This window comes from Bubalus kerabau, chromosome 5, assembly GCF_029407905.1.
Source record: "Bubalus kerabau isolate K-KA32 ecotype Philippines breed swamp buffalo chromosome 5, PCC_UOA_SB_1v2, whole genome shotgun sequence".
In the NCBI taxonomy this organism is placed as follows: Eukaryota; Metazoa; Chordata; class Mammalia; order Artiodactyla; family Bovidae; genus Bubalus; species Bubalus kerabau.
The window spans coordinates 9,082,479-9,106,111 of NC_073628.1; the positions used below are offsets into that span (position 1 = coordinate 9,082,479).

Genomic DNA, 23,633 nt, shown 5'->3' on the forward strand with positions numbered 1-23,633 from the left:
TCAGGTTTGTGGGGGAGACAAACCTTATCTGTCTCCAGACATTCTAGAGGAGAAGCACTGCGAATTCAAACAGCTTGCTCTGGACCATTTTAAGAAGACGAAAAAGATGGGTGGGAAGGATTTTAGCCTTCGTTACCAGCAGGAGCTGGAGGAGGAGATCAAGGAACTGTACGAGAACTTCTGCAAGCACAACAGTAGCAAGAACGTCTTCAGCACCTTCCGAACCCCCGCAGTGCTCTTCACGGGCATCGTGGCTCTGTACATCGCCTCCGGCCTCACTGGCTTTATTGGTCTTGAGGTGGTGGCCCAGCTGTTCAACTGTATGGTTGGACTGCTGTTAATAGCGCTTCTCACCTGGGGGTACATCAGGTACTCTGGTCAGTATCGTGAGCTGGGCGGTGCTATTGATTCTGGCGCAGCGTATGTATTAGAGCAGGTAAGTGGTGCCAGCCCAGGAGGCTGATGGTCGATAACAGATAGATATCCGTGCTTCTGTTGTAAAATATCTCCATTTGGAAGAGTTCAACAGTGATAGAAGGCATGAGAAATATACCTTTTTTTTTTTGATAGGTCTTATGTTTTATTATTGTTCTTTAAGATGTTAATGTTTATTCCTACCTAATATTTTGTTTCCATGCTTAAAACCTGCTCATTAATGTAAAAAACTTTACAAGTTAACATACATTGTGTTCTTCACGGGAAACTTAAATATGTGTTCATCAGACATAATTCCTGTGTGATTATCTCCTATATCCAAGGTTAGTTTGCTTCACTGAAAGTCGTGAGCTTTGAAAAATATGAATTTAGCGAAATGTTCTGTTTTGAGATCTACCAGTGGATGGCATCTCTTTCACTTAAATCGCTTCATCAAACCAGTGGCTCTTGACATTGACATGATCTCCAGGTATACAGATTTGAGACTGCTTTGTTTTTCTGAGTAGCAGGAACAGATCAGTTAGAAGCTTGCAGTGAAGGCTGGCGAGCTGCCCATCCACTAAAGATTCAGCTGACCTACTTTCTGGGGCATTAGCAGTCGCCACAACGCTCCCTGACCCCTGCATTTTCATTCCCTACTTTTCTGTCTCAGTGTAGACAGAGATTTTTGAAAGTTTGTCTGTAATGGCTTGCTGTTTTGACACTGTGCTGTAATTTTATTAACTGACATGTTGAATAAATGGACTTTTGCAGGCCACTTCTCACATCGGTAATTCCACTCAGGCTGCTGTAAGGGATGCAGTTGCTGGGAGACCACCCTCGGATAAAAAAGCTCAGTAGCATCCTAATGAGAGGATCAGACAAGAACCCTTCTAGCTCCCTCTGATTTCTGGGCGTCTGCGACGGCCACAGGCCCAGGTCTCCAGGAGCGCAGACCCGGGACCATCTGGGAAGAGCCGAAACACGGCACTAATAAATGAACAGACTTTTCCTGTGGTTTCAAATTCTTAAACACACTTCCATTTCCCTTGGAAGCGTTTCTTTTCCTTGCTGGTGTAGATCCAAGCTTGTGTCTGTTTTCTTATTACTCTCTGCTTTGTGCACTTTATGGGGGAGAAAGCTAAAAGAACAATGGAAATGCGATTTTAAGTCCTTTATGTGCCGCTTAGTGCCTTTTAAGATTGAACCCATGCTTTCGAGGACTTGATCGGGAGGAAATTGAGGACATTCACATGAAAGATGCTGTTTTGAGATGAACTGTCAGTTTGTACCGTACTCTTTTGAGAAGGATTCCTTTTTTTAAAAGTTTACAAAACTTGGCAAAAGCTTCAAAACTAAAGACTGACTAAAAATGATGCTATTACGGTTTTTAAATCTTACGATATTAGAGAATTGTGTTTGCCACATAATATGGAAAAATTGTATTTAAATTAACCATACACTGAAATTTAAGGTCTGTTTCCTGGCAGGCTTGCAGTTTTGTTAGAACATATTCTGGTTTGTTTTTGTTTTTTTGCCTTCATTCATTCCTATAGCTTCTTTCTAGAAAAGAGGCAGACATGCCTTGAAAAACCAGAGCTGCTCATAATAAAAGGAATGAGTGTAATACTTTAAGGAAAAAACTTGAGTTTAAATGAACCATGTGACCTCTGATAAGTCATCTGAACTTGTGCCTTGGTCAGACTCGCTGATTGTAGGTTTATAACACATATGTGTATTGTACATAACTCACACAGTCGTCATTCATGAGAACAGAACTTTATCAAGGACTAGAGGAAGGATTTTTACCAAACATGCTGCCTTTAATCAATGTCCCGTCTCATGTGGCTTGGCAGTGCATCAGGTCTTCATCCACAGCGTTTATTTGCAGTCTCCTGTTCATGGTCTGATGTTTTTAATAATGAAGCTAAAACTGTCAGTTTTATTTAGTGAACCATCGTTTATTTAACTTTATACGTGACTAGTCTGGTAGCTCTAAAATATCTTTGGCTTAGTAAGGACCAAGTCCCACCCAAGTATGGATATATAATATCTAGGAAGTATCTAAATTCTTTATTTACCTTGATTGTGTGATAAAAATTTTTGTCTACCAGTTGCCTTTTCCTTTGTTTATCATGGTGAATTGTTGTGGATTCTAAAACTTCATACAACTTGCCTGCAAGTATTTATATAAGCATTCAGGTATATGAGCCTTAATTCTTAAGGTAATTTCTATTGTTGTGGGAGGGAGGTAGGGAGTTATAGGCAAATTCCAAGTGTAAGTTCTATATACGTGAAGTATGAATGGATGGTGGAAAAAAGTCTTTTCTAGTCTGTCATCTCTTTATCAAAGAGTATTTTTCTTGACTATTTTAACACTTTACCACTCAAGTATTTTTGTAAGTTTTGAATTAATTCTAAGTGCTTAATGTATTTTTCACATTTACATACCATCTTGCCCTGAAGTTCTTGCTATTTTATTCAGTCATGGTTAAATTTTAGAAAAACTCCAACTTGTTCTAAAAACTGTTTACTTGCATATCAGTAATACTTAGCTTTATTAAATTAAAACCTTAGTTTTGAAATTTTGGTGCATTTTCAGGTGGCCTATCATATTCCTGAAGATTGATACTTATTTGCTAAAGGCCTTACAGATGTTGACATACTTAGCTTTTAATGCACTGTATAAGCATGTTTATAGATTTCAGAAGAGTTGTCTAGAATTATCCTACTTTTAATGATGAGAAAAGGATGCTATGTTTAAAACTTGAATACTAAAATACTAGATTTTTAAAAAATAAAAAACATGCAATCATGTATGATTTAATGAAACCTTAGATTTTGGTTACTGTTTAAATTCACCAAATTTCTGTTTTGATCATAAAGGAATAATGTTTAATTACCCTGGGGAAGCCTTTTTTTTTTTTTTTTTTTTGGTCTTATTCTGCCTCTGGAAATTGTTTATAGTTTTCTCAGTGAGGATTTTTATGAGTTTCCTTTTTTTTTTTTTTTTTTTTTAAGAGAATTGATGACTTTGTATCAACTTTTCCAGTAAAAGGTGCATTCTCATTGCTGGCTGTAAGTAGTCCTGGGGAGGTTTATGACCAGGTTGCAAAGAATGCCTTTTTCCTCTTACCTCCCCTCAGCTGTTGGTTTGTGGGTCAGGGACTTTACTTAGGACTGTAAGGTTTTCCTGGTGTTTGTTTCTCTGCCACTCTTGCCTTTCCATGCAAGCATTTTTAGTTGGCACATTCCTACTAACATATAAAAGGTTTTCATGATTTTCTGTGAAAAGAATTCATTTTCAGTTAAGTTCAGTCGCTCAGTCGTGTCCGACTTTTTGCGACCCCATGAATCGCAGCACGCCAGGCCATCCTGTCCATCACTAACTCCCGGAGTTAACTCAAACTCACGTCCATCGAGTTGGTGATGCCATCCAGCCATCTCATCCTCTGTCGTCCCCTTCTCCTCCTGCCCACAATCCCTCCCAGCATCAGAGTCTTTTCCAATGAGTCAACTCTTCACATGAGGTGGCCAAAGTACTGGAGTTTCACCTTTAGCATCATTCCTTCCAAAGAACACCCAGGACTGATCTCCTTTAGAATGGACTGGTTGGATCTCCTTGTAGTCCAAGAGTCTTCTCCAACACCACAGTTCAAAAGCATCAATTCTTCGGCGCTCAGCTTTCTGCACAGTCCAAATTTCACATTCATACATGACCACTTAGGAGAGGTTAAGTTTTTTTTTTTTTTTTTTTAATACTTCCAGTTAGCTTTTAAGTGAAAATAATAGAATCAAAATTTCAGTTCTTTCACTGAGGACTCTCTAGATTGATGTATAGACAGAATGAGGGAAAACTATCTTGTAAGATGATGAAACAGCCTCAGAGTCATACCTTATTTTAGCAGTATATCAAGAAAGCTGTCATGTGGAGGTCTCTGTAGTTTCACACTTGGTAGAGTTGCTTCTGAGTATTGTTTTTGTTTTGCCTGGTCTTTCCTTTTTTTCTCTTTTGTGAAGTAAAATGCTTTAGGTGAACAAACAGACAAACTGCCTCGTACTGGCAGTGCATTTAACAGGTCATACCCAGCGTTCCACCTGGCTTATGAAAATGGTGTCTTGGATAAGTATGTATGAGTTACAGAAAAACTACGTGGTTGATTTAAGTCCAGGCAAAAGTGATTAAAAAACAAATAGTTTTATTTTTCCCTGGTTTTTTAAACAAAATAATGTAACTTATATGGATATCTTAATAGAGCTATTTTTTTCCCCATGGAACTATTGAAATGTAATTTAGGATTATTTAGGATGGCTGCCATCTAAGGTAGCCAACACAGGTTGCATCATTTGGCTTAATATTTAGATCCATCACAATTTTAGTCAAGGAATAGGGGCATAGTGAAGAAAAGCTTCAGTTACTAACATACCAACTATTGTGTAGGTGGTGTTTTAAAATGATATTCCGAAGCCCATTTGTGAAGAGACCATTTGCAGTTGAGTAGATTTCCTTCTGTGAAGTCATATTGTTGCTGTGTTTTGAATGGTGGCTGTCTTCTATCTTGACCTGCATAAAACAGCCCTGGGAGGGATGTTTAAAAAAATTCAAATTGCTAGCTTTGTACCGAGGGATTGTCTCAGTGGATCTGGGTCTGGGTTGTGGCCCTGGAATCACCACTTTTAAAAACAGCATCACAGGTGGTTCAGAGAGCACAGTGGGAGAGGCTGCTCCGAGGGATGGGAAAGTGCAATTCAGCGTTGCCTGGAGGCAAGTGGACACCTTTTGCCTGAGGTTCAGAATGGGTGGTCTCCTGCCAGATACACTCTCTGAGAGTTAGGAGTAACAAGGATGCATTTAGTCCAGAGGATTACCCAAGCTCTATGAAAATGTTTCTCTAAATTAGAAAGTCCTCGTGCCTTCTCTGAAAAATGAATGTACAGGTATCCTGTTTACCAACAGGTGTACTTAGGATTAAAAACTAGTTTGAAAGTTGTTTTTCTTTGAAAAAGCAAAAATTGAGCACTGTGACTTGAACCTCTGAATCTTTTCATGCACAGAAAACCGTAAGCCATAAGTAAAAATGAACAAAAAGGACAGAGAGGATCATAATTTTGAAAATTAGTGACAGAGTACCCCTTACCAGGGGCCTTCAAGATTAATCTAAGGGCAGAAAGATTTTAGAAGAAATGTTTCTTCTTGCGAAAGGAGTCTCACGTGCCAGAACTCAAATTATAAATGTAGTGTTCTTATGACCAGGGGAAGATGCATCTGATTCCCAAAGTGTTCCAGTTTAGATACATAAATGCTGTCATGGACTTAAGCCTTAAAGGAGTGAATACTAATTTTGAGCGTATACAAATTTTCTTCTCTGATTTTTCTTTCAAAAAAATGATTTGTTAAAAGCACTTTCTTCCTCCTAGACTTTTTGAATGGCTTTAAAATTTAATATACTTTTTAAAAAGTGCAATGGATTAGATTATGCTATTAGTATAAAAGCATGTTTCTATTTCTTAGTTTTAAGGTCATTTAATGGAATAAAGATCACAGCACCATGTTACTTGTGTTTTTCCTTTCTCTTTAATATGGGAAGATGTGTTAAGTAGATTTGGGCTTGGTAAAGTGAATAGGATCTCTAAGGGAATGAAAACTTGGTGTCAAAGGTGGCAGTGGTAATGTGGTTTGAGTGAGTCGGCTTTCTCTGTCCTGCAAAGTAATACCGCACTAGTATCGTAATCTCTAGCATAATGCCAGAGAAGGCTGTGCTGTTGACAGTATTGCATAAAATGGAGCACAGATTTTATAGTTACATGGACTTGTGAGGACCTTTGAATTTGGAGGACTTTCATTTAGTTGCCCGATCTGGAGCCAACTGGTTAAATGGTTTGTCTCTGGGAGTGGGGTGAGGTAAATAAAGCTCTACTGAAAGCTTGCCCTTTTATAGACGACCTTGGAGGCAGTGAAGAAGTTGTTGGAACTCAAATATTGACAGATCACTGTACAAACCCCATTCAGCCCTACAATAAAAAGATTTCTTTCCTAGTTTGAAACACACTGGGTGGGGTCAGTAGCCAGCCATCCCTGATCATACCAGGCTGGGTGTTGCACTGAGTTCACAGTTTAGTAGGAAAGGGGCAAACTCACAAGTTAATGTAATATGGCGAGTATGGGGAGTATTGGCCCTCATCAGTGTAAGCTGGGGGGGAAGAAAGGAGCAGGGTGGGGAAAGTGGTCATGTGGGTAAGGAGAAGTCAAGCAAACTATGACTTCTCTTTGGTGCATTGATGGACATTTTTGCCTTTGACTACTTTAACAGTTTGCCAAAGATAAGTCCAATGCTAATTAACTTAATAATTAGAAGAATTTTTTAAATGAGGAAGCATTTGCTTGTAATTGGATGTCTAGAAGTTAAACTGGCATGAATTCAAATGTCAACAGGACTATTATTTCCTGTTTGCAGTGGCTGCATCGTTTGCTCTTGTAGATTTCTTCCACGCTGCTGGGGAGGGCAGGAACAGATGGTTCCAGGCTTACATCATTCCACTTTACTGTCCCCAGAGGAAAGAGGCTTTTTGACCCATTACCTATTACAATGTTTGTGTGTATTTTATATACATACAAACCTCTATCCTAGAGGAAGATTCTGACTGGTCTGCCTTGGGTCATATGCTCCTTCCAGGGTCCCTGGCTGCTTTGAGGGCTGGGGCATGATAATGAGCCAGCTGTAGGTCACGTGTGTCCCTACTCAGGGTGGTGGGGGGTACTGTGACTCGTGGCTCCACCAGAATCAAGCAGAGTCACCAAATGAAAGAATGTTGGACAAAAGCAAACGTTCTCTGCAGTTTTCAGTTCCCCAGACTGGCCATTTAGTGGAATGAGAGCCTGGAACTTCTCGGGAATGTGCATTTAAGGGGAAATAGAGGTGGTTATGCTGCACATTTACTAGTGGAAGCTCTTCAGGGCCTCTCAATAGGGGTTTGTTTTCACCTCTAAAGTAGGACTTGAGGGGTTGCAGACCTAGGCAATTCATGAGGAAGTTACACTTCACCTTCCTTTCCTAAAAGCCTGATTTTTCTGGTCAAAGCGAACTGTCACGAGTCAGTGTACTTACATCGCCTGCCCTGAGTGCCCTGGATACAGATTAAAAGCCTATTCACTTGGCTGGTGGGGTACCTTTCCCTGAGGAGCCATCTGGTTTGGAGTTGCTGTTCCGCATCAGAGCTTTCAAGTCACGTAATGCTCTGTGGATTCTGCTCCCTTAAATGCGGTTTGTCTGCCCACACTTCCTCCCCTCCTGCTCTCCTCTTGCCCTGGCCTTGCTTCTCATACCTGCCCCACCTGCTCAGAATCCCTGCAGAGTCTTTTAGTTCTGCTCTGCGTGTTATTCTGTAGTTGCCAAACTGTATCCGACTCTGTGACCCTATGGACTGTACCCCACCAGGCTCCTCTGTCTATGGGATTTCCCAGGCAAGAATACTGGAGTGGGTTGCCATTTCCTCCTCCAGGGTATCTTCCCCACCCAGGGACTGAACGCGCATCTCCTGCTTTGCAGGTGGATTTTTGATTGCTGAGTCACCAGGGAAGCCCTCTTGGCATATAACCTTGTGCCATTTTCTCAGTTACTCCTTCCTCAGAGACAGCACAACAATGGATTCTCCTGGAGGAGAACCCTCAGAAGGCAGAGAATGGAGAGATGGCAAATAATGAAAAATTAATATTTTCCACCTGTCACAAGAAGAATGGGCCTCCATAGCTGTGGCTGCAGAAAAGACTGGAAGAGGCTTCATAGGCAGATAGCAGTTTGGTCCTGGCTGTTTTGAACTTGGCCGTCCACCCACATCATGGTGATGGACTTGGAATGGGGCTTAAGGATGGACTGCTTTGTTGCTGATGGTGGTGGCAACACGTGGTAACTTCTCTTGGGGCCTTTCCTAGAGAGCTCCACTTTTGAGAGCTGTGTGAAAGGTGAAACTACACTTCCTGACCTCCCTGCTTCTCAGTAGGGGTGTTGTTTTTCCTGGCACAGTTAGTGGGGGGAGAAGAAAAAAGTAAAAAAAGTGATGTCTGGGCTGATTGAAAGCATAGATTAAGGAGAGGCAGGAATAGGTGTGTTTCCTCAAAACCAAAATTTTGCATTCTGGGTTTGGACGGCCTTACAGATAATCTCTTGCTCAATACACATAATACAATTTGTTGGGTGAGTAGTATGCACATAAAACTTTGGTGTTTATTTCAGTGCCTCTGACCTCCGTGCTGGGAAGCTGGTTTGTGGATAAGCATGTACCTTTACTCCTGTTAACAATAGCCAACAGGTCCCCAGTGAGGACTTGCCCCAGGCTTGGCTTCATCTGTTGCTCTCCCTTCGCGGAACCTATTTTTATTGTTACATTGTGTACATGCTCAGTCCTATCAGACTCTCTGCAACCCCATGGACTGTAGCTCACCAGGATCCTCTGTCCATGGAATTTTCTGGGTAAGAATATTGGAGTGGGTAGCCATTCCCTACTCCAGGGGACCCAGGTATGAAACCCATATCTCCTGCATTGGCAGGTGGATTCTTTACTACTTGAGCCACCTGAGAAGCCTATCTGACAGCAAAGCTGTGTATATTTTTATACATTATCTTACATATTGTACAATATCATCACCACTCTAGTTTGCAGATGAACAAACTGAGGCTCAGAGAGGGAAGGGTGCTTTTGACCCTGTAGGTAGCCAGGTTCAGGATTTGGCCAACGGTCCTGATTTCAAGCTCACTGCCAGCAGCGAAGGGTCAGGAAATAGTGATAGACCAGAACTACTTTTACCCCTGCAGGGTCACAGCCCAGTGCATAACAAGGGCCTGTGTTTGGTCTTTCCTTCTCATGAAAGGCCTATCATGTGCCAGGTTGGTGCCAGATTTGGGGGACTTCTGATGGCTTGGGAACCAATAGTTAAAAATACTTTATCTCTGCTAGGCCCTTGCCTTTAAATGGCCTTAAAATTTATTATACAGTTTCCCCTTATCCTAAGAGTATGTGTTCCAAGATTCCCAGGGAATGCCCCAAACCTGAAGTCCAGAACCCTAAAATAATCTCAGCTTATCCATAGTTCTGTCTCCTTGTTTTTTTTACCCAGCGGAGGGCAGATAGAGAACTCGTGGATATCGGAGGTCTACGGTAGTTTTAAACTACAGGATAAGCCCACTTGAGGGGATGAGCAAACTGATTACTCTGCAGGACGATATGTATAGATAGGTATGCTGCTGCTGCTGCTAAGTCGCTTCAGTCGTGTCGGACTCTGCGACCCCATAGACGGCAGCCCACCAGGCTCCCCCGTCCCTGGGATTCTCCAGGCAAGAACACTGGAGTGGGTTGCCATTTCCTTCTCCAATGCATGAAAGTGAAAAGTGAAAGTGAAGTCGCTCAGTCGTGTCCGACTCTTAGCGACCCCACGGACTGCAGCCTACCAGGCTCCTCCGTCCATGGGATTTTCCAGGCAGGAGTACTGGAGTGGGGTGCCATTGCCTTCTCTATAGATAGGTATATGAGATCTTAAAATATTGAGCGGGGGTGGCCCCGAGCTGAGTTCTGGGGTCTCCTCTTCTCAGGGCAGTGTGTGCAGAGAGGGTTCGCCGGTGAGCGGAAAGCATCCTGGCCTGTCTGCACCAGAGGCCGGAGCAGGCTGTCCCTGTCGCCCTGGGGCGTGGGCTCTGCGAGGCTCTAATTAGTCATACGGGGAGGGGCCGAGTGACCTCACGCTGGCCTGAACTCTGCGGCCATTTAACTGGTTCCTTTCCTGGTGGAGGCCGCTACTGCCGTCCAAGTTCGCGAGGTGGGTGGAGCGGTACTTCCCAGCTCTTAAGGAAGGTGAGACGCTTGGGGTGGCTCTCCCGGTGTCCCAGGCTGTGGGGGGGATGGAGAACTTGGGTGAGACCGGAGTAAACAAATTAGTTCGGTTTAGCTGAGCTCAGCGGCCGGGGAGGAAGGGCCGCGCGCGCGCGGCGCCGCGGACTTTCTGGGGCGCGGCCGCCCGGGCAGGTGACACCGATCGCGCTCCCCGCCGCTGCACCGCCAGCCTCTCCGGTATCAGGTGAACCTTCCTGCCCGCCCTGCCAGGGTTCATGGCCAGGTGCAGGGGCTGGGAGGGGACCGGCAAGGAACTGGAATGGAGTGAGCCGGTCGTGGCCGGAGAATTTGGAGATCAACTGGGCACGGTCTCCTCCGCCAGAAGCCACTGGCCCCTGGGGTCTTGGGGACGCGGTTTCTTTTTACTGACGGTGACTCCCCGCTCCTTCCTGCTTCAGGCATTTACGCAGCTGATAAAGTCAACTCCAGCCTGAAATCGAGGGCCGCCATCACCCAAGAAGATGCGCGCACCCTTTGTAAGTAAGGCAGGTGTGCCTGGGCTGGCGGTGGGGGCCGTGTTTGGGTCGGTCTGAGTCATCAGAGAACCGGCCCTTGAGGACGTGCGGGCCACACCTCCATTGGCCGGTGGGGTGGGCATCAGGCGTGAGACGGTCAGTGGTTAGAGTTGTCTTAGCGTGAGTACTTGTGTGGGCAGGTCCTGTTTGCCTGAAACAGGAGCCGGGGAAGGCAGGGCCAAGCCAAGCTGGGAGGCAGCAAGGAGAGACTTGCTCCGCCAAGGTCCTGTCTGCCTTCCTGAGTCAGACCAGAGCACCTGGAAGGGCTCCTGGAGCACGATGTCTGGGCTGCACCAGCTGCAGCCCACCCCGCCCCCAGCGCCTGGGTTTGACCACAGGGGCGTTTTCCTGGCCTCAGCTGAGACACTTCATGGCGCCCTGCCCGCAGTTTCCCAACTTTCACTTTCCCTATTTCTAATCTGTGATGTGGTTCAGAAATCATAAAGGGGCTTAGTACATGCTTCCTTTCAACCTATCAGGACCCGCTGCAGAGAGGTTTTGAGCCCGGCTTTTGAGGAGGACACCCCTGGGATCATGTTCACCATCCTGTTCCCTAGCTGTGGCACTTTGATCACGTTTCCAATCCCAGAGTGACGATTATGTGACTTAATACTTCTGAAGCGCTCAGAACAGTGCTTTGCACACATATTAAGTGCTCACCTGCAATTCATTGTTCTGATTATGATTATGGTTTAATCCGTGTAAAGAGCTTAAGGCAGCGCATGGTATTAGGGTGTACCTGGCATATTTGATGCTGGGAGTGGTCATTTAAAAACATCCCTCTTCCTTATCTAACAACATTATTTTCAGTAATAATCATGAAATAAATATTAGTAATGGCTGGAAAACAAACACAGTAAAGTTGCTTCTGTTGAGCTTTGTATATGAAATCATGCCAGTGAAAAAATAAAAATTGAAAAGTAGGGTAGATGTTATAGAGAAAAATAGAAGTAATGGGTTAATAGTTTTTAGTTGCATTAATGTAATTTAGAAGAAAACTTGTTCTTATAGTTAGGTTGGTTATAGTCATGAATAATGACAACATTATAGTTTCCGTTTTGGAACTTTTTCTGAAAAGTTGTCCTTGACTTGGACAAAACTGATCTTCTTTGCATATGCAACTCTCAGTAGAGGCAGACTTGTCAATCTATCTTGGCTCACAGTTGATCGAAGAACACTTTTTATTAATTTCAAAAGTTTCTCACATGTGAAACAACAGATATACAAATAGGAAAAGCCTTAAACATTAGAATCGGTTTGTCAGAGATTCATAAAAATCCCATTTTGTAATAAATTCCAGAAACTGCAATGCTGCCTATGTCTTAAAAAATTAATTCTAGTGGCTTTTATTTTAAATTTTATTTATGTTTGTTGATCTCTAGGTTTTTTGTTTGTTTTGTTTTTTGTCTGTGCCGTTCAGTTTGTGGGATTTAGTTCCCTGACCAGGGGTACAACTCAGGCTCTAGGCAGTGAGATAAGATCAGAGAGTCCTAAGCACTGGACTACTAGGGAATTTCTGATTTTTTATTTTTATTTTTAAAATTTATTTTATTGGGGTATAGTTGATTTATAATGTGTTAATTTCTGCTGTACAACACAGTGATTCAGTTTTTTATATATATATATACACACACACACATATATTCTTTTTAATGTTCTTTTCCATTATAACTTATCACAGGATATTAACTATAATTCCCTGTGCTATACAGTAGGACTTCGTTGTTTATCCATTCTAGTGGCTTTTAAATATATCCACATTTAAAACATTTTGACTAAAACATCTTCACCAGAAAATCCATCATAAGTTTTTATTTTATTTGGTAAAATTCTCCCAAGTTTTTCTTCTTTGGCAAAAATCAGAGAGAATGGCTGAATGATGGTGAACTTTGACATTTATTTAATCCATTGCTTTAGAATGAGAGTTTAGTTCCCAGCGAAACTGATTCAGACTTTCAGACACTTCTGTTTTAGTCTCTTTTCTTCTGGTGCTGGGAGCGCAGATGCTTGTCTTCTGTTTAAACACAGGAAAATGTAGGGAGGGATTGGTAGCCCAAACTGTCCTGAAAGCGAACTTGAACCATTCTGAGCCATTCAGAACTTACTGTAGGAGCAGACACATGGAGCTGAGTCTGTGTGTGTTGGAGGTTCACTGTATAGCTAGGTGTTCTCTGATTAGACTTCCACATAGAAAACTAAACGTTTCAAAGAATAGGAATGTGTGCTTACTTAAAGCTCGCATGCTGCTGCTGCTGCTAAGTTGCTTCAGTCGTGTCCAACTCTGTGTGACCCCATAGACAGCAGCCCACCAGGCTCCGCCATCCTTGGGATTCTCCAGGCAAGAACACTGGAGTGGGTTTGCCATTACCTTCTCCAATCCAGGAAAGTGAAAAGTGAAAGTGAAGTCATTCAGTTGTGTCCGACTCTTAGCGACCCTATGGACTGAAGCCTACAAGGCTCCTCCGCAAGAATTGGATGAGTTAGAACTTAGACCATTATCACTGATACTGTTTAAAAGTGTCGCCATATGGTGATAATAAACAGCAGACTGATTCTTGGTATGTCTTGTTTTAAAATTCTCTATGGACAGCTCTCACCTATTTGTCTGCACTCAGAGGATGGGTGCACTTTCCTACTCTATGTGTGCCACTGCCTGGCTGTTGTGTGTGTGTGTGTGTGTGTGTGTGTGTGTATGTGTGTGTATGTATATGTGTGTGTGTGTGTGCTTTGTCGTGTCCGACTCTTTGCAACTCCATGGATTATAGACTGCCAGGCTTCTCTGTCCATGGGATTTCCCAGGCAAGAATACTGGAGTGGGTTGCTATTCTCTTCTCCAGGGGATCTTCCCAACCCATGGATCAAACCCACATCTCCTGTATGGCAGGCAGATTCTTTGCCACTGAGCCACCTGGGAAGCCTGGCTCTTAGGACTTGACAATTGTTAGTTATTCTGATAGAAGCTCCCTGGATCTCCCCGGGTTGGAGAGGCTGCATGTCTACCATATGGGCCCACATTTCTCCAAGCCCTTCAGTCCAGTCCTGAGGCCTCCAGGTCAGTGCCACTGTGTTCTATTAATACATTTGCTTAGGAGGCGTGGTCCAAGAGCTTTGCCTTCCCTTCTCCGTGCACCATGTCCTTAAACCCGTGGCTTGTTGAGCAGCTGCTGCTGGGTAAGTGAAGATCCAGAGGGCATCCGAGGCTCCAGACATGCAGAAATTTTTAAAAAAATTTATTTCAAGCTGGAGGATAATTGCTTTACAGTGTTGTGTTGGTTTCTGCTGTACAACAACACGAATCAGCTATAAGTATACACACATCCCCTCCCTCTGGAACCTCTCTCCCACCCCTACTCCCATCCCACCTTCTAGGTCATCACAGAGCCCTGAGCTGAGTTCCACGCGCTACAAACTGCTTCCTGCTAGCTTTCTATTTTACACATGACAGTATATGCATGTCAGTGCTACTCTCTCAATTCGTCCCACCCTCTCCTGCCCCTCCTGTGCCCACAAGTCTGTTTTCCACATCTGCATCTCTATTCCTGCCTGCAGATACGCAGAAATTGATGGGCTTGCTCTGGGCTCTGACTTGAGACTCTCTTATGGACCTCTTCACCACCCTCGAGGTTTGCCTGACATCCTGACAGATCTCTGTGGAGCTAGTTAAGGTGCAAAGGGGAGGAGGGAGAAGTGGATGCTTCAGGCAGGGCAGGGGTTCATCTGCACCGTGGAGGGGCTTGAGCAGGAAGCAGAGTGTTCCTCTAGCCCACAAACTTCTGCTGAGAACGTTGAATGTGCCTGGCTGGCTGCCCAGTGCAGCTGGTGGGCTGGGCAGGGAAACTGATTTCTCCTTTCCCCGGGGCTCAGCCAGACAATTACAGTCATCATTATAGACAAACCAGGCTGTGGCTGATAAACACTCTCCGCAGGGAAGCCAGGGGGAGGCGCTGAGGAGGCGGAGACATGAGGGATGAGTAGGAATTTGCTAGCAAACAGTCAAGGGCCTTGTAGGCCTAGAACACAGTGAAGCAGTGGGCAAAACTCACCGTGGGGGTGGAGAGCAGATGTCAGAAGCTTCGTGTGAATTACTGGGTGCAGCGAAAAGAACTTGGCCTTTGGGTTCAGGAAGACCTGTAGTGTAATCCTGACATCACTTCTTTTTAAAAATAATTTAGTTAATGAATTTATTTTTGGCTGTGCTGGGTCTTTGTTGCCGCGTGGGCTTTTCTCTAGTTGTGGCGAGTGGGGCCTGGTCTCCAGTTGCAGTTCGCGGGCTCCTTGTTGCTGCGGCTTCTCTTGTTGTGGAGCACAGGCTCTAGGGCAGGTGGGCTTCAGTAGTTGAGGCTCCCGGGCTCTAGAGCGCAGGCTCCGTAGCTGTGGGGCATGGGCTTAGTTGCTCTATGGCATGTAGGATCTTTCTGGATCAGGGATTGAACCCGTGACTCCTGCATTGGCAGGTGGATTCTTTACCATTGAGCCAGCAGGGAAGCCCCCTGGCACCACTTCTCAGGAGTTCTCTTGGGCAAGTTACTTTCTATCTCTGAGCTGTTTTCTGGTGGTTAATATGGGGCTGCTGTAAGGATTCCAAGTAACTTGTGAAAACCCTGAGGGGTGCCTGGTGGCAGCCGTGGTGGTTCCCAGATGAGTTCAGGGGAAGTCGTTTCCCGTGGGCTGAGGTTCAACATGTGGAGCAGGTCTGGGGCTTGTGGGGCTCAAGAGCCTGGGAAGGCAGATGAGTTTTGCCTCCTTTTTCAGAATACCCATGACCTTTGGGCTGCTGGGGCTGGACTGGTGCCTGATTGAAGCTGCCACTGTCCCTCTCCCAGAGGCTGGGAGGGAACAGGTGATGAGTCAACCCAGCCCCTCCTCTATCTTCTTGCTGGGCCTGAAGCTGGGGAGTCTGGCCTCCCCCTTCACCCAGTTCCTTGCACCCACCCAGCCTGGGGCATAAGTTTGGGACTCTCTAACAGGTATTAAGTGGTTTTTAGAGTTCTCACTCCCATTATCTCATTATTCCTGACACAAAATCTGCTGTAGAAGCTCAGAGAGGTTAAGTGATTCCTGAAGGTCACACAGCAATAGAGCAAAGGGGCCTCAGTCTCAGGTGGACTGGGTTCTGCTTCTGAAAATGCAGTCTCAGACAGACAGTATTGAGGGTGGGCTCCTCTGGGGTTTCTTTTCTTCCTAAAGTCTTTGCGTTAAAACTCCCAACTCTCTGCCAGCAAAATCCATTCTCAGCACCCTCCCCAGACTTCAGGGTTTTACTTTTGTTTTGAATTATGTGCCTCTTGAGGGTTTCCCCAGAGTATCAGAAATGGAGTGGGTGAGATGAGGGATTTCCACACTCACCACAGCATGTGATTTGGGAACAAAGAGAACTTGCTCTCTGGCTGGGTTTCACAACCTCCAGAATGTCTCCAGTTGGTCCTGGAGCTGTCTATGAACCTTCCAAATCAAGAATAATAAAAACACCCCCAAGAACAGTGGCAGCAAAAACTGCCATTTACAGAATGCTACCTATTTCCCAGGGCTTCCCAGGTGGCGCTAGTGGTATAGAAACCACCTGCCAATGTAGGAGACACATGTTCTATCCCCGAGTCAGGAGATCCCCTGGAGGAGGGCATAGCAACCCACTCCAGTATTCTTTTTTAAAAAAATTAATTTTTTAATTTTAATTGGAGGCTAGTTCCTTTACAATATTGTGGTGTTTTTTTTGCCATACATTGATATGAATCAGTCATGGGTGTACATCCGGAGCACCCCCTCCCACCTCCCTCCCCATCCCATCCCTCAGGGTTATCCCAGTGTACTTGTTTTGAGTGCCCTGTTTCATGCATCACACTTGGACTGGTCGTCTATTTCACATATGATAATATACATGTTTCAATGCTATTCTCTCAAATCATCCCACCCTTGCCTTCTCCCACAGAGTTGAAAAGTTTGTCCTTTATATCTGTGTCTCTTTTGCTGTCTTGCATATAGGGTCGTTGTTACCATCTTTCTAAATTTCATATATATGCGTTAATATACTGTATTGTTGTTTTTCTTTCTGACTTACTTCACTCTGTATACTAGGCTTCAGTTTCATCCACCTCATTAGAACTGACTCAAATGCATTCTTTTTATTAGCTGGGTAATACTCCATTGTGTATATGTACCACAGCTTTCTTATCCATTCATCTGCTGATGGACATCTAGGTTGCTTCCATGTCCTAGCTATTGTAAACAGTGCTGTGATGAACATTGGGGTACATGTGTCTCTTTCAATTCCAACTCCAGTATTCTTGCCTGGAGAATCCCATGGACAGAGGAGCCTGGCGGGGTACAGCCCATGGGGTTGCAAAGAGTCAGACTCTACTGCAGCGACTGAGCACGCACCTGTGTACCACGTAGTGTTTGCTTTACAGATACTAACTCATGTGATCCTCAGGACAGTCTCCTGAATCGTGTGCCCTCATTACCCTTATCTTAGAGCTGAGGGAACTGAGGCTGGGAGTTAGGTAACGGTGCCCAAGGCTACTCAACTAATAAGTAGTACAGCTGGAACTTGAACCCTGGCTGTATGGCTTCAGAGCCCCAAGGCTGTAATCAGTATGCAGTTTCTAAAAACCAAATGCATCCTGATTTAAACACAGAAGTCATGCTCACTAGCCTACTTTCTGTATTTTTTTGTACTCCTGAAATATTTCGTTTAAAAAAAACCAACATTGACAGCCTCTTCAATAAATGGTGCTGGGAAAACTGGACAGCTACATGTAAAAGAATGAAATGAGAACACTTCCTAACACCATACACAAAGATAAACTCAAAATGGATTAAAGACCTAAATGTAAGATCAGAAACTATAAAACTCTTGGAGGAAAACATAGGCAGAACACTCGATGACATAAATCAAAGCAAGATCCTCTATGACCCACCTCCTAGAGTAATGAAAATAAAAACAAAAGTAAACAGGTGGGACCTGATTAAACTTAAAAGCTTTTGCACAGCAAAGGAAGCTATAAGCAAGGTGAAAAGACAACCCTCAGAATGGGAGAAAATAATAGCAAATGAAACAACTGACAAAGGATTAACTTGCAAAATATACAAACAGCTCATACAACTCAATACCAGAAAAACAAACAACCCAATCAAAAAGTGGGGAAAAGACTTAAACAGACATTTCTCCAGAGAAGACATACAGATGGCTAACACATGAAAAACACATGAAAAATGCTCAACATCATTCATTATTAGAGAAATGCAAATCAAAACTACAATGAGATAATCACCTCACACTGGTCAGAATGGCCCTCATCAAAAAGTCTACAAACAATAAATGCTGGAGAGGGTGTGGAGAGAAGGGAACGCTCATGCACTGTTGGTGGGAATGTAAATTGATACAGCCACTATGGAAGACAGTATGGAGATTCCTTAAAAAACTAGGAATAAAACCAACATATGACCCAGAAATCCCACTCCTAGGCATATACCCTGAAGAAACCAAAATTGAAAGAGACACATGTATCCCATTGTTCATTGCAGCACTATTTACAATAGCTAGAACATGGCAGCAGCCTCGATATCCATCGACAGATGAATGGATAAAGAAGTTGTGGTACATATACACAATGGGATATTACTCAAAACACATTTGAGTCAGTTCTGGTGAGGTGGATGAACTTAGAACCTATTATACAGAGTGAAGTAAGTCAGAAAGAGAAAGATAAATACTGTATTCTAACACACATATATGGTACTGAAGAATTTATTTACAGGGCAACAATGAAGAAACAGACATAGAGAATAGACTTACGGACATGGGGACAGGGGAGGAGAGGGTGAGATGTATGAAAAGAGTAACATGGAAACTTACACTACCATATGTAAAATAGATAGCCAACAGGAATTTGCTGTGTGGCTCAGGAAACTCAAACAGGGGCTCTGTGTCAACCTTGAGGGGTGGGATGGGGAGGGAGATGGGAGGGAGGTTCGAAAGGGAGGGGATATATGTATACCTATGGCTGATTCATGTTGAGGTTTGACAGAAAAGAGCAAAATTCTGTAAAGCAATTATCCTTCAATAAAAAATAAATTAATTAAAAAAAAAAACAGACTGCAAACTTCTGACGAGGGGGCTAAATTGGGCTGAGCGTGGGTGGACTAGAAGGCGTATAGTGGTCTTGAATGAAAGAAAAATATTCCTTTTGCTTTGTTTCAACCCTTGGGTTGAAAATTCTTCTGGAAGTGCCTTTCCTTTCCCCTCTGGTCCTGTGCAGTGCCCGCACCTCAGGGTCTCACACTGGCTCTGAGTTTCAGGAGTGAATGTGGGTTATCATGCAGGGGCAGATGGCGAACTCTGCTAGAGGGCTGGGCGGTGTCCCTCCTCCTTGTGGTGGGGACGAGGTGGGGGTTCAGGTTCCTGATTGGCTACTTGCGGGCTGACCCTGGGTAAGTGACCTGATCTCTTAGTCTCAGTTTCCCCAACTGCAAAATGAGGTATGACTGCCCCTCTCTGTCTAGCCTTCTCTGCCCTATGGACACCCTCTCCTGTGGTTCTCCCTCTGGGCTGCACAGTAGAATCACCCGGAGGCTTAAAAAAAAAAACACGCCAGGCCTGGGGTCCATCCTGCTTCTGACCCAACCCTAAGATCGCCCTGAGATGCCCGCATCGCTGTGCTTTTGCTCCTGTCTGCCCCCACCCCTGTTCACCTGTCTCCATCTGTCTGCTTTCCATCTATCTGCTTTTCTGCCTCCTCTGATTGCAGCAGAGTCTGAGGGTTAAGAGTGAAGGATTTGGGGGACTTCTCTGGCAGCCCAGTGGTTAAGACTCAGCACTTTCACTGCAGAGGGCACAGGTTTGATCCCCGGTCAGGAAATCCCATCTGCCACATGGTGTGGCCAAAAAAAAAAAAAAAGTGCAGGATTTGGGCTTGAATACATGGTCCCCCTCATTTTTCAAGACTTCAACAAAAATCTCAGCTGCTGCCTTTCCCAGGAGGAGGTCCTGTCCTCCTGGTCTCTCTTATACCCATTTCAGCCAGGTTTTTGCCTCCAACTCCCAATAGGAGCTGTTCTAAAGATCAGCAGTGACCTTCACCCCAGACCGCTCCTCTGATCTCCAGACTCACACATGCAGCTGCCCGGCTCCAGGTGGACATTTCACCCCAGAATACCCTCCCCGCCAGCAGCCTGCCCATTCGGCCTCCTGGAAACCTTAAAGTAACATTTCACTCCTCTTTCATTCAAACCCTCCCTCATCGCAACAGCAAATCCTGTTGAGTCTACCTTCAAAGAAGTCCAGAATCCATTATTTCTCACGCCCTGCTGTCCCCATCTTGTCTGAGCCATCAGCTTCTCTCTCCATCTTCCATCCTACCCTCTTCTTCCCACTGCACTCCAGCCACGCTGGCCTCCCGGATGTTCCTCAAACACACGCCTACCTGGGGCCTTTGCTCAGGCTGTGCCCTTGGCCTGGATGTTCCCGGCATCTGCGGGGCCCACTCTCTGCCTTCCCTGACACCCTTAGACTGTTGCAGCCTGTGTCCTCCCCCCAACCCCTGCCCACCACATTGCACTCCAGACCACTTAATCCTGTCTTACCTTTTCTTTCTTTTTGTTTTTATTTGATATCTCTTCTATTTGATATCATCATTTACTGGGGCTTCCCTGGTGGCTCCTCCTGCAATGCAGGAGATCCAAGTTCGATTCCTGGATCAGGAAGATCCCTTGGAGAAGGGAATGGCCACCCACTCCAGTATTCTTGCCTGGAGAATCCCACGGACAGAGGAGGCTGGCGGGCTACAGTCCATGGGGTCACAAAGAGTTGCACAGGACCGAGCAACTAAGCGCACCCACGCTGAGGCTTTAAATGCATTTGAAGAATTTCTCTCTCTCCCTGCTACTGAACAAGAGCTCTATGAAGATGGCTATCTTGGCTTTGTTCATGGGCGTAGCCCAGGTACCCGGCTCTGTGAGCCTCTGTTGAGTGAATGAGAAAATGTATGAGTCCTTTGACCCTCCCAGGCAGAGGTGAGCATCTCCAAGGTGAAAGAATTCTCAAGGGGTATCGTTGACCAGTTACACCACTTCCCTGAGGTGGGAGAGGGTGTTTGTTAAGGGCAGGGTGATTCTGCATGCATGCTGGCAGCCTCCTCTCCTGTAATTTGGGCAAGGCTCAGGTCTGAGACCACAGCTCGGGATAAAGGCTGGAGGCTTGGAGTCAGGAACCCAGTGAGTTCTGGAGCCCATCAGCGTGAGAGCACGTCACATGCTTGTTTTACCGCTGCAGTCACTGTTGCCGTTGTCCTGGACGCCCCAGTGCTTTATGTCAGCCTTTCACAGACGTAAGAGGAGTGTAAAGATACATGCGGTTGGAATGAATAGGCGGACATATTTGTGATAAAGTACATACAGTAACATAGTGGTAGAATCTAGGTGGTGGGTATATGTTCACTAAAAACTGCTTTCAATTTTGAGCACTTGAAAAATCTTCATAATAAAGTGGAGAAATTATAAAGTTGGAAAGTATGCTATAAACTTAAAAATGCTCATTGCAGAAAAGCTGGAAAATGCAGAAAAATAGAAGGAAACAAAATAATCACAACAACCACCCTTAGCCCGAGCACCTAGAGGGAATCTGTTAGGATGTTGGTATATATCTTTCTAGTCTTTTGTGTATTTATTTTGTTACATAATAGTAATTGTAGGGATTACCCCAGATCGAGCACACTGATGTTTATCAAACCTTACATTGTTTTCTGATTCTAAAGCAAATATATATGTTTTGGAAAACTAGAAAAGAATTAAAAAGGAAATTAATATCCCAAATTCTACCACCTAGTAATAAACACGGTTTACATTTTGGTGTATTTCCACAATTTTTTTTTTTAATCTGTTGGTTTTCCTTTTGAAACAAAGTTTTAAAAAAATACCATTTTGTGTAAAGGTTTTTTTTTTAACTTAAAAAATTAAGTTATCCTTGATTGTAAAGCTTTTTTATTAGCCATTATCTTATGGATATTTCTTGTCTTTAAGTATTCTTTTAAAATATAACTTTTAAAACATAACTGTACAGTATTTAGCTAATATCTTTATGTAGAATATTTAGGTCTCTAATGTTTTGTCATTAGATGTGAGTTTGTGACATCTTTTGTAGGCATTTCAGATTATTATTAAGAGCTGGTCTATAAAGATGTGAGTCAGAGAATATGAATATATTTAAGATTGTGTGCAGGCATGCATACTAAGTTGCTTCAGTTGTATCCGACTCTTTGCGACCCTATGGACCGTAGGCTGCCAGACTCCTCTGTCCGAGGGATTCTCTAGGCAAAAGTACTGGAGTGGGTTGCCATGCCCTCCTCCAGGGGGTCGTCCTGACCTAGAGATCCAACCCGTGTCTCTGACGTCTCCAGCATTGGCAGGCAGGTTCTTTACCACTAGTGCCGCCTGGAAGCCCATTTTTAAGGTTAGTGATATAAATTGCCAAATTGACCTTCAGAAAAGTTGTATTGATTTATACTCCTGTCAACAGTGACTGAGGTACCTGTTTGCCTGCATCTTTTCTTATATTTAGTATTAGTATTTCCCCTGAATCATTTTTAATTTACTTCTATTTGATTACTATTGAGATAGAATAAATTTTCTTGTGTTAGTGGTAATATATATTTCTCTTTTAAAAAATATTTATTATACCCTGACTCCATTTTTTTTTTAATTTCAGTGTTTAAATTTTTTCTTGATTCATGAAAATTCTTTATATATTAAGGCTGTCATTTTCTTCCAGTTAGTCATGGTAGTTTGTCTGTGGTGTTTTTTCAGTGCACAGAATTTTCTGGTCTGGCTCTTTTGATTACAAGCAGCCCACTTAAGCTAGCTCAAGTAAAGAAGCTTTATTCTAAAGACACATGGAGAAGGGTAAGGGGAAAACCTAAGTACAGGAGCTATAATAAAGCTGGGCCTCCCAGGGGCTGGGAGGCAGTTCAGGATCATGGTGATTCTAGGCACTCCACAGCTGAAATTTGTGCATCTCTACTTCCCTGGTGGCTCAGACAGTAAAGCGTCTGTCTACAATGTGAGAGACCTGGGTTCGATCCCTGGATTTGGAAGATTCCCCGGAGAAGGAAATGGCAACCCACTCCAGTACTCTTGCTTTGAAAATCCCATGGACGGAGGAGCTTGGTGCAGGCTACTATCCATGGGGTCGCAAAGAGCCGGGCACGACTAAGCGACTTCACTGTCACTTTCAGTGCTCCACCCATGGCGTGACTCAGCTAGCTGTTCTTGATGTGCGTGCTTCTTTCTCTCCCACTGTCCACAGGGGTCTTCTGCTTGGTCAGAGTGGGTATGAGAACTCCAACCCTTGGTTTGGCCTGTGCTTCACTGGGGTCTCTCTTGTCTCCTCCATGTCATGATTTTTCAATTTTAGCTCTTGTGTCAAAAGCTAGTTTTTAAAATTACTTGATTCAAATTTTTGAGAGGGAGAGAGAGAGGACCATGGAGGATCACAGGGCACTGACCTGCTTGGGATCCGTGCCTTTTTCTAGTCCAGTTGGTGGAGGCTGGGCTGCAGTGGTCATGTGGTATAAAATATGGCTGCTGGGGCTGTCGGGATTGTGGGTGGTCATTTTCTCTTAAGAGGGAGTGTGAACATAATAGGCAATGATAGAAAGTTTAAATAAGAACTTTAACATTTTTTTAATCATAAAAACTTTTCCCCCAAATGTTTATTATTTATTTATTTATTTTTGACTGCGCTGGGTTTTCACTGCTGCGAGGGTTTTCCTCTAGTTGCGATGAGCGAGGTCTACTCTAGTTGCAGAGGCTTCTCTTGTTGCCGAGCCTGGG

General features: G+C 44.1%; 2 protein-coding genes across 4 annotated transcripts in view; both read left to right on the plus strand.

Annotated features, from left to right (window-relative positions):
* The window catches only part of ATL3 (atlastin GTPase 3), a 46,769-nt gene extending 40,800 nt beyond the window's left edge, over nucleotides 1-5,969 (plus strand). For both annotated transcript variants that reach the window (XM_055580996.1, XM_055580995.1), the window contains exons 12-13: nucleotides 5-436; nucleotides 1,189-5,969. In XM_055580996.1, coding sequence (XP_055436971.1) covers nucleotides 5-436; nucleotides 1,189-1,275 — 519 coding nt within the window. In that variant the 3' untranslated portion in view covers nucleotides 1,276-5,969. The remainder of the gene's footprint in view (nucleotides 1-4; nucleotides 437-1,188) is intronic.
* Nucleotides 5,970-10,121: 4,152 nt separating this feature from the next.
* Nucleotides 10,122-23,633, plus strand: part of PLAAT3 (phospholipase A and acyltransferase 3) — a 29,062-nt gene continuing 15,550 nt past the window's right edge. Inside the window, exons 1-2 of one of the 2 annotated variants that reach the window (XM_055580999.1) lie at nucleotides 10,122-10,257; nucleotides 10,695-10,772. In XM_055580999.1, coding sequence (XP_055436974.1) covers nucleotides 10,758-10,772 — 15 coding nt within the window. In that variant the 5' untranslated portion in view covers nucleotides 10,122-10,257; nucleotides 10,695-10,757. Of the gene's footprint in view, nucleotides 10,258-10,462; nucleotides 10,481-10,694; nucleotides 10,773-23,633 lie in introns of those variants that run through there. The other variant, XM_055581000.1, reaches the window with a different exon arrangement.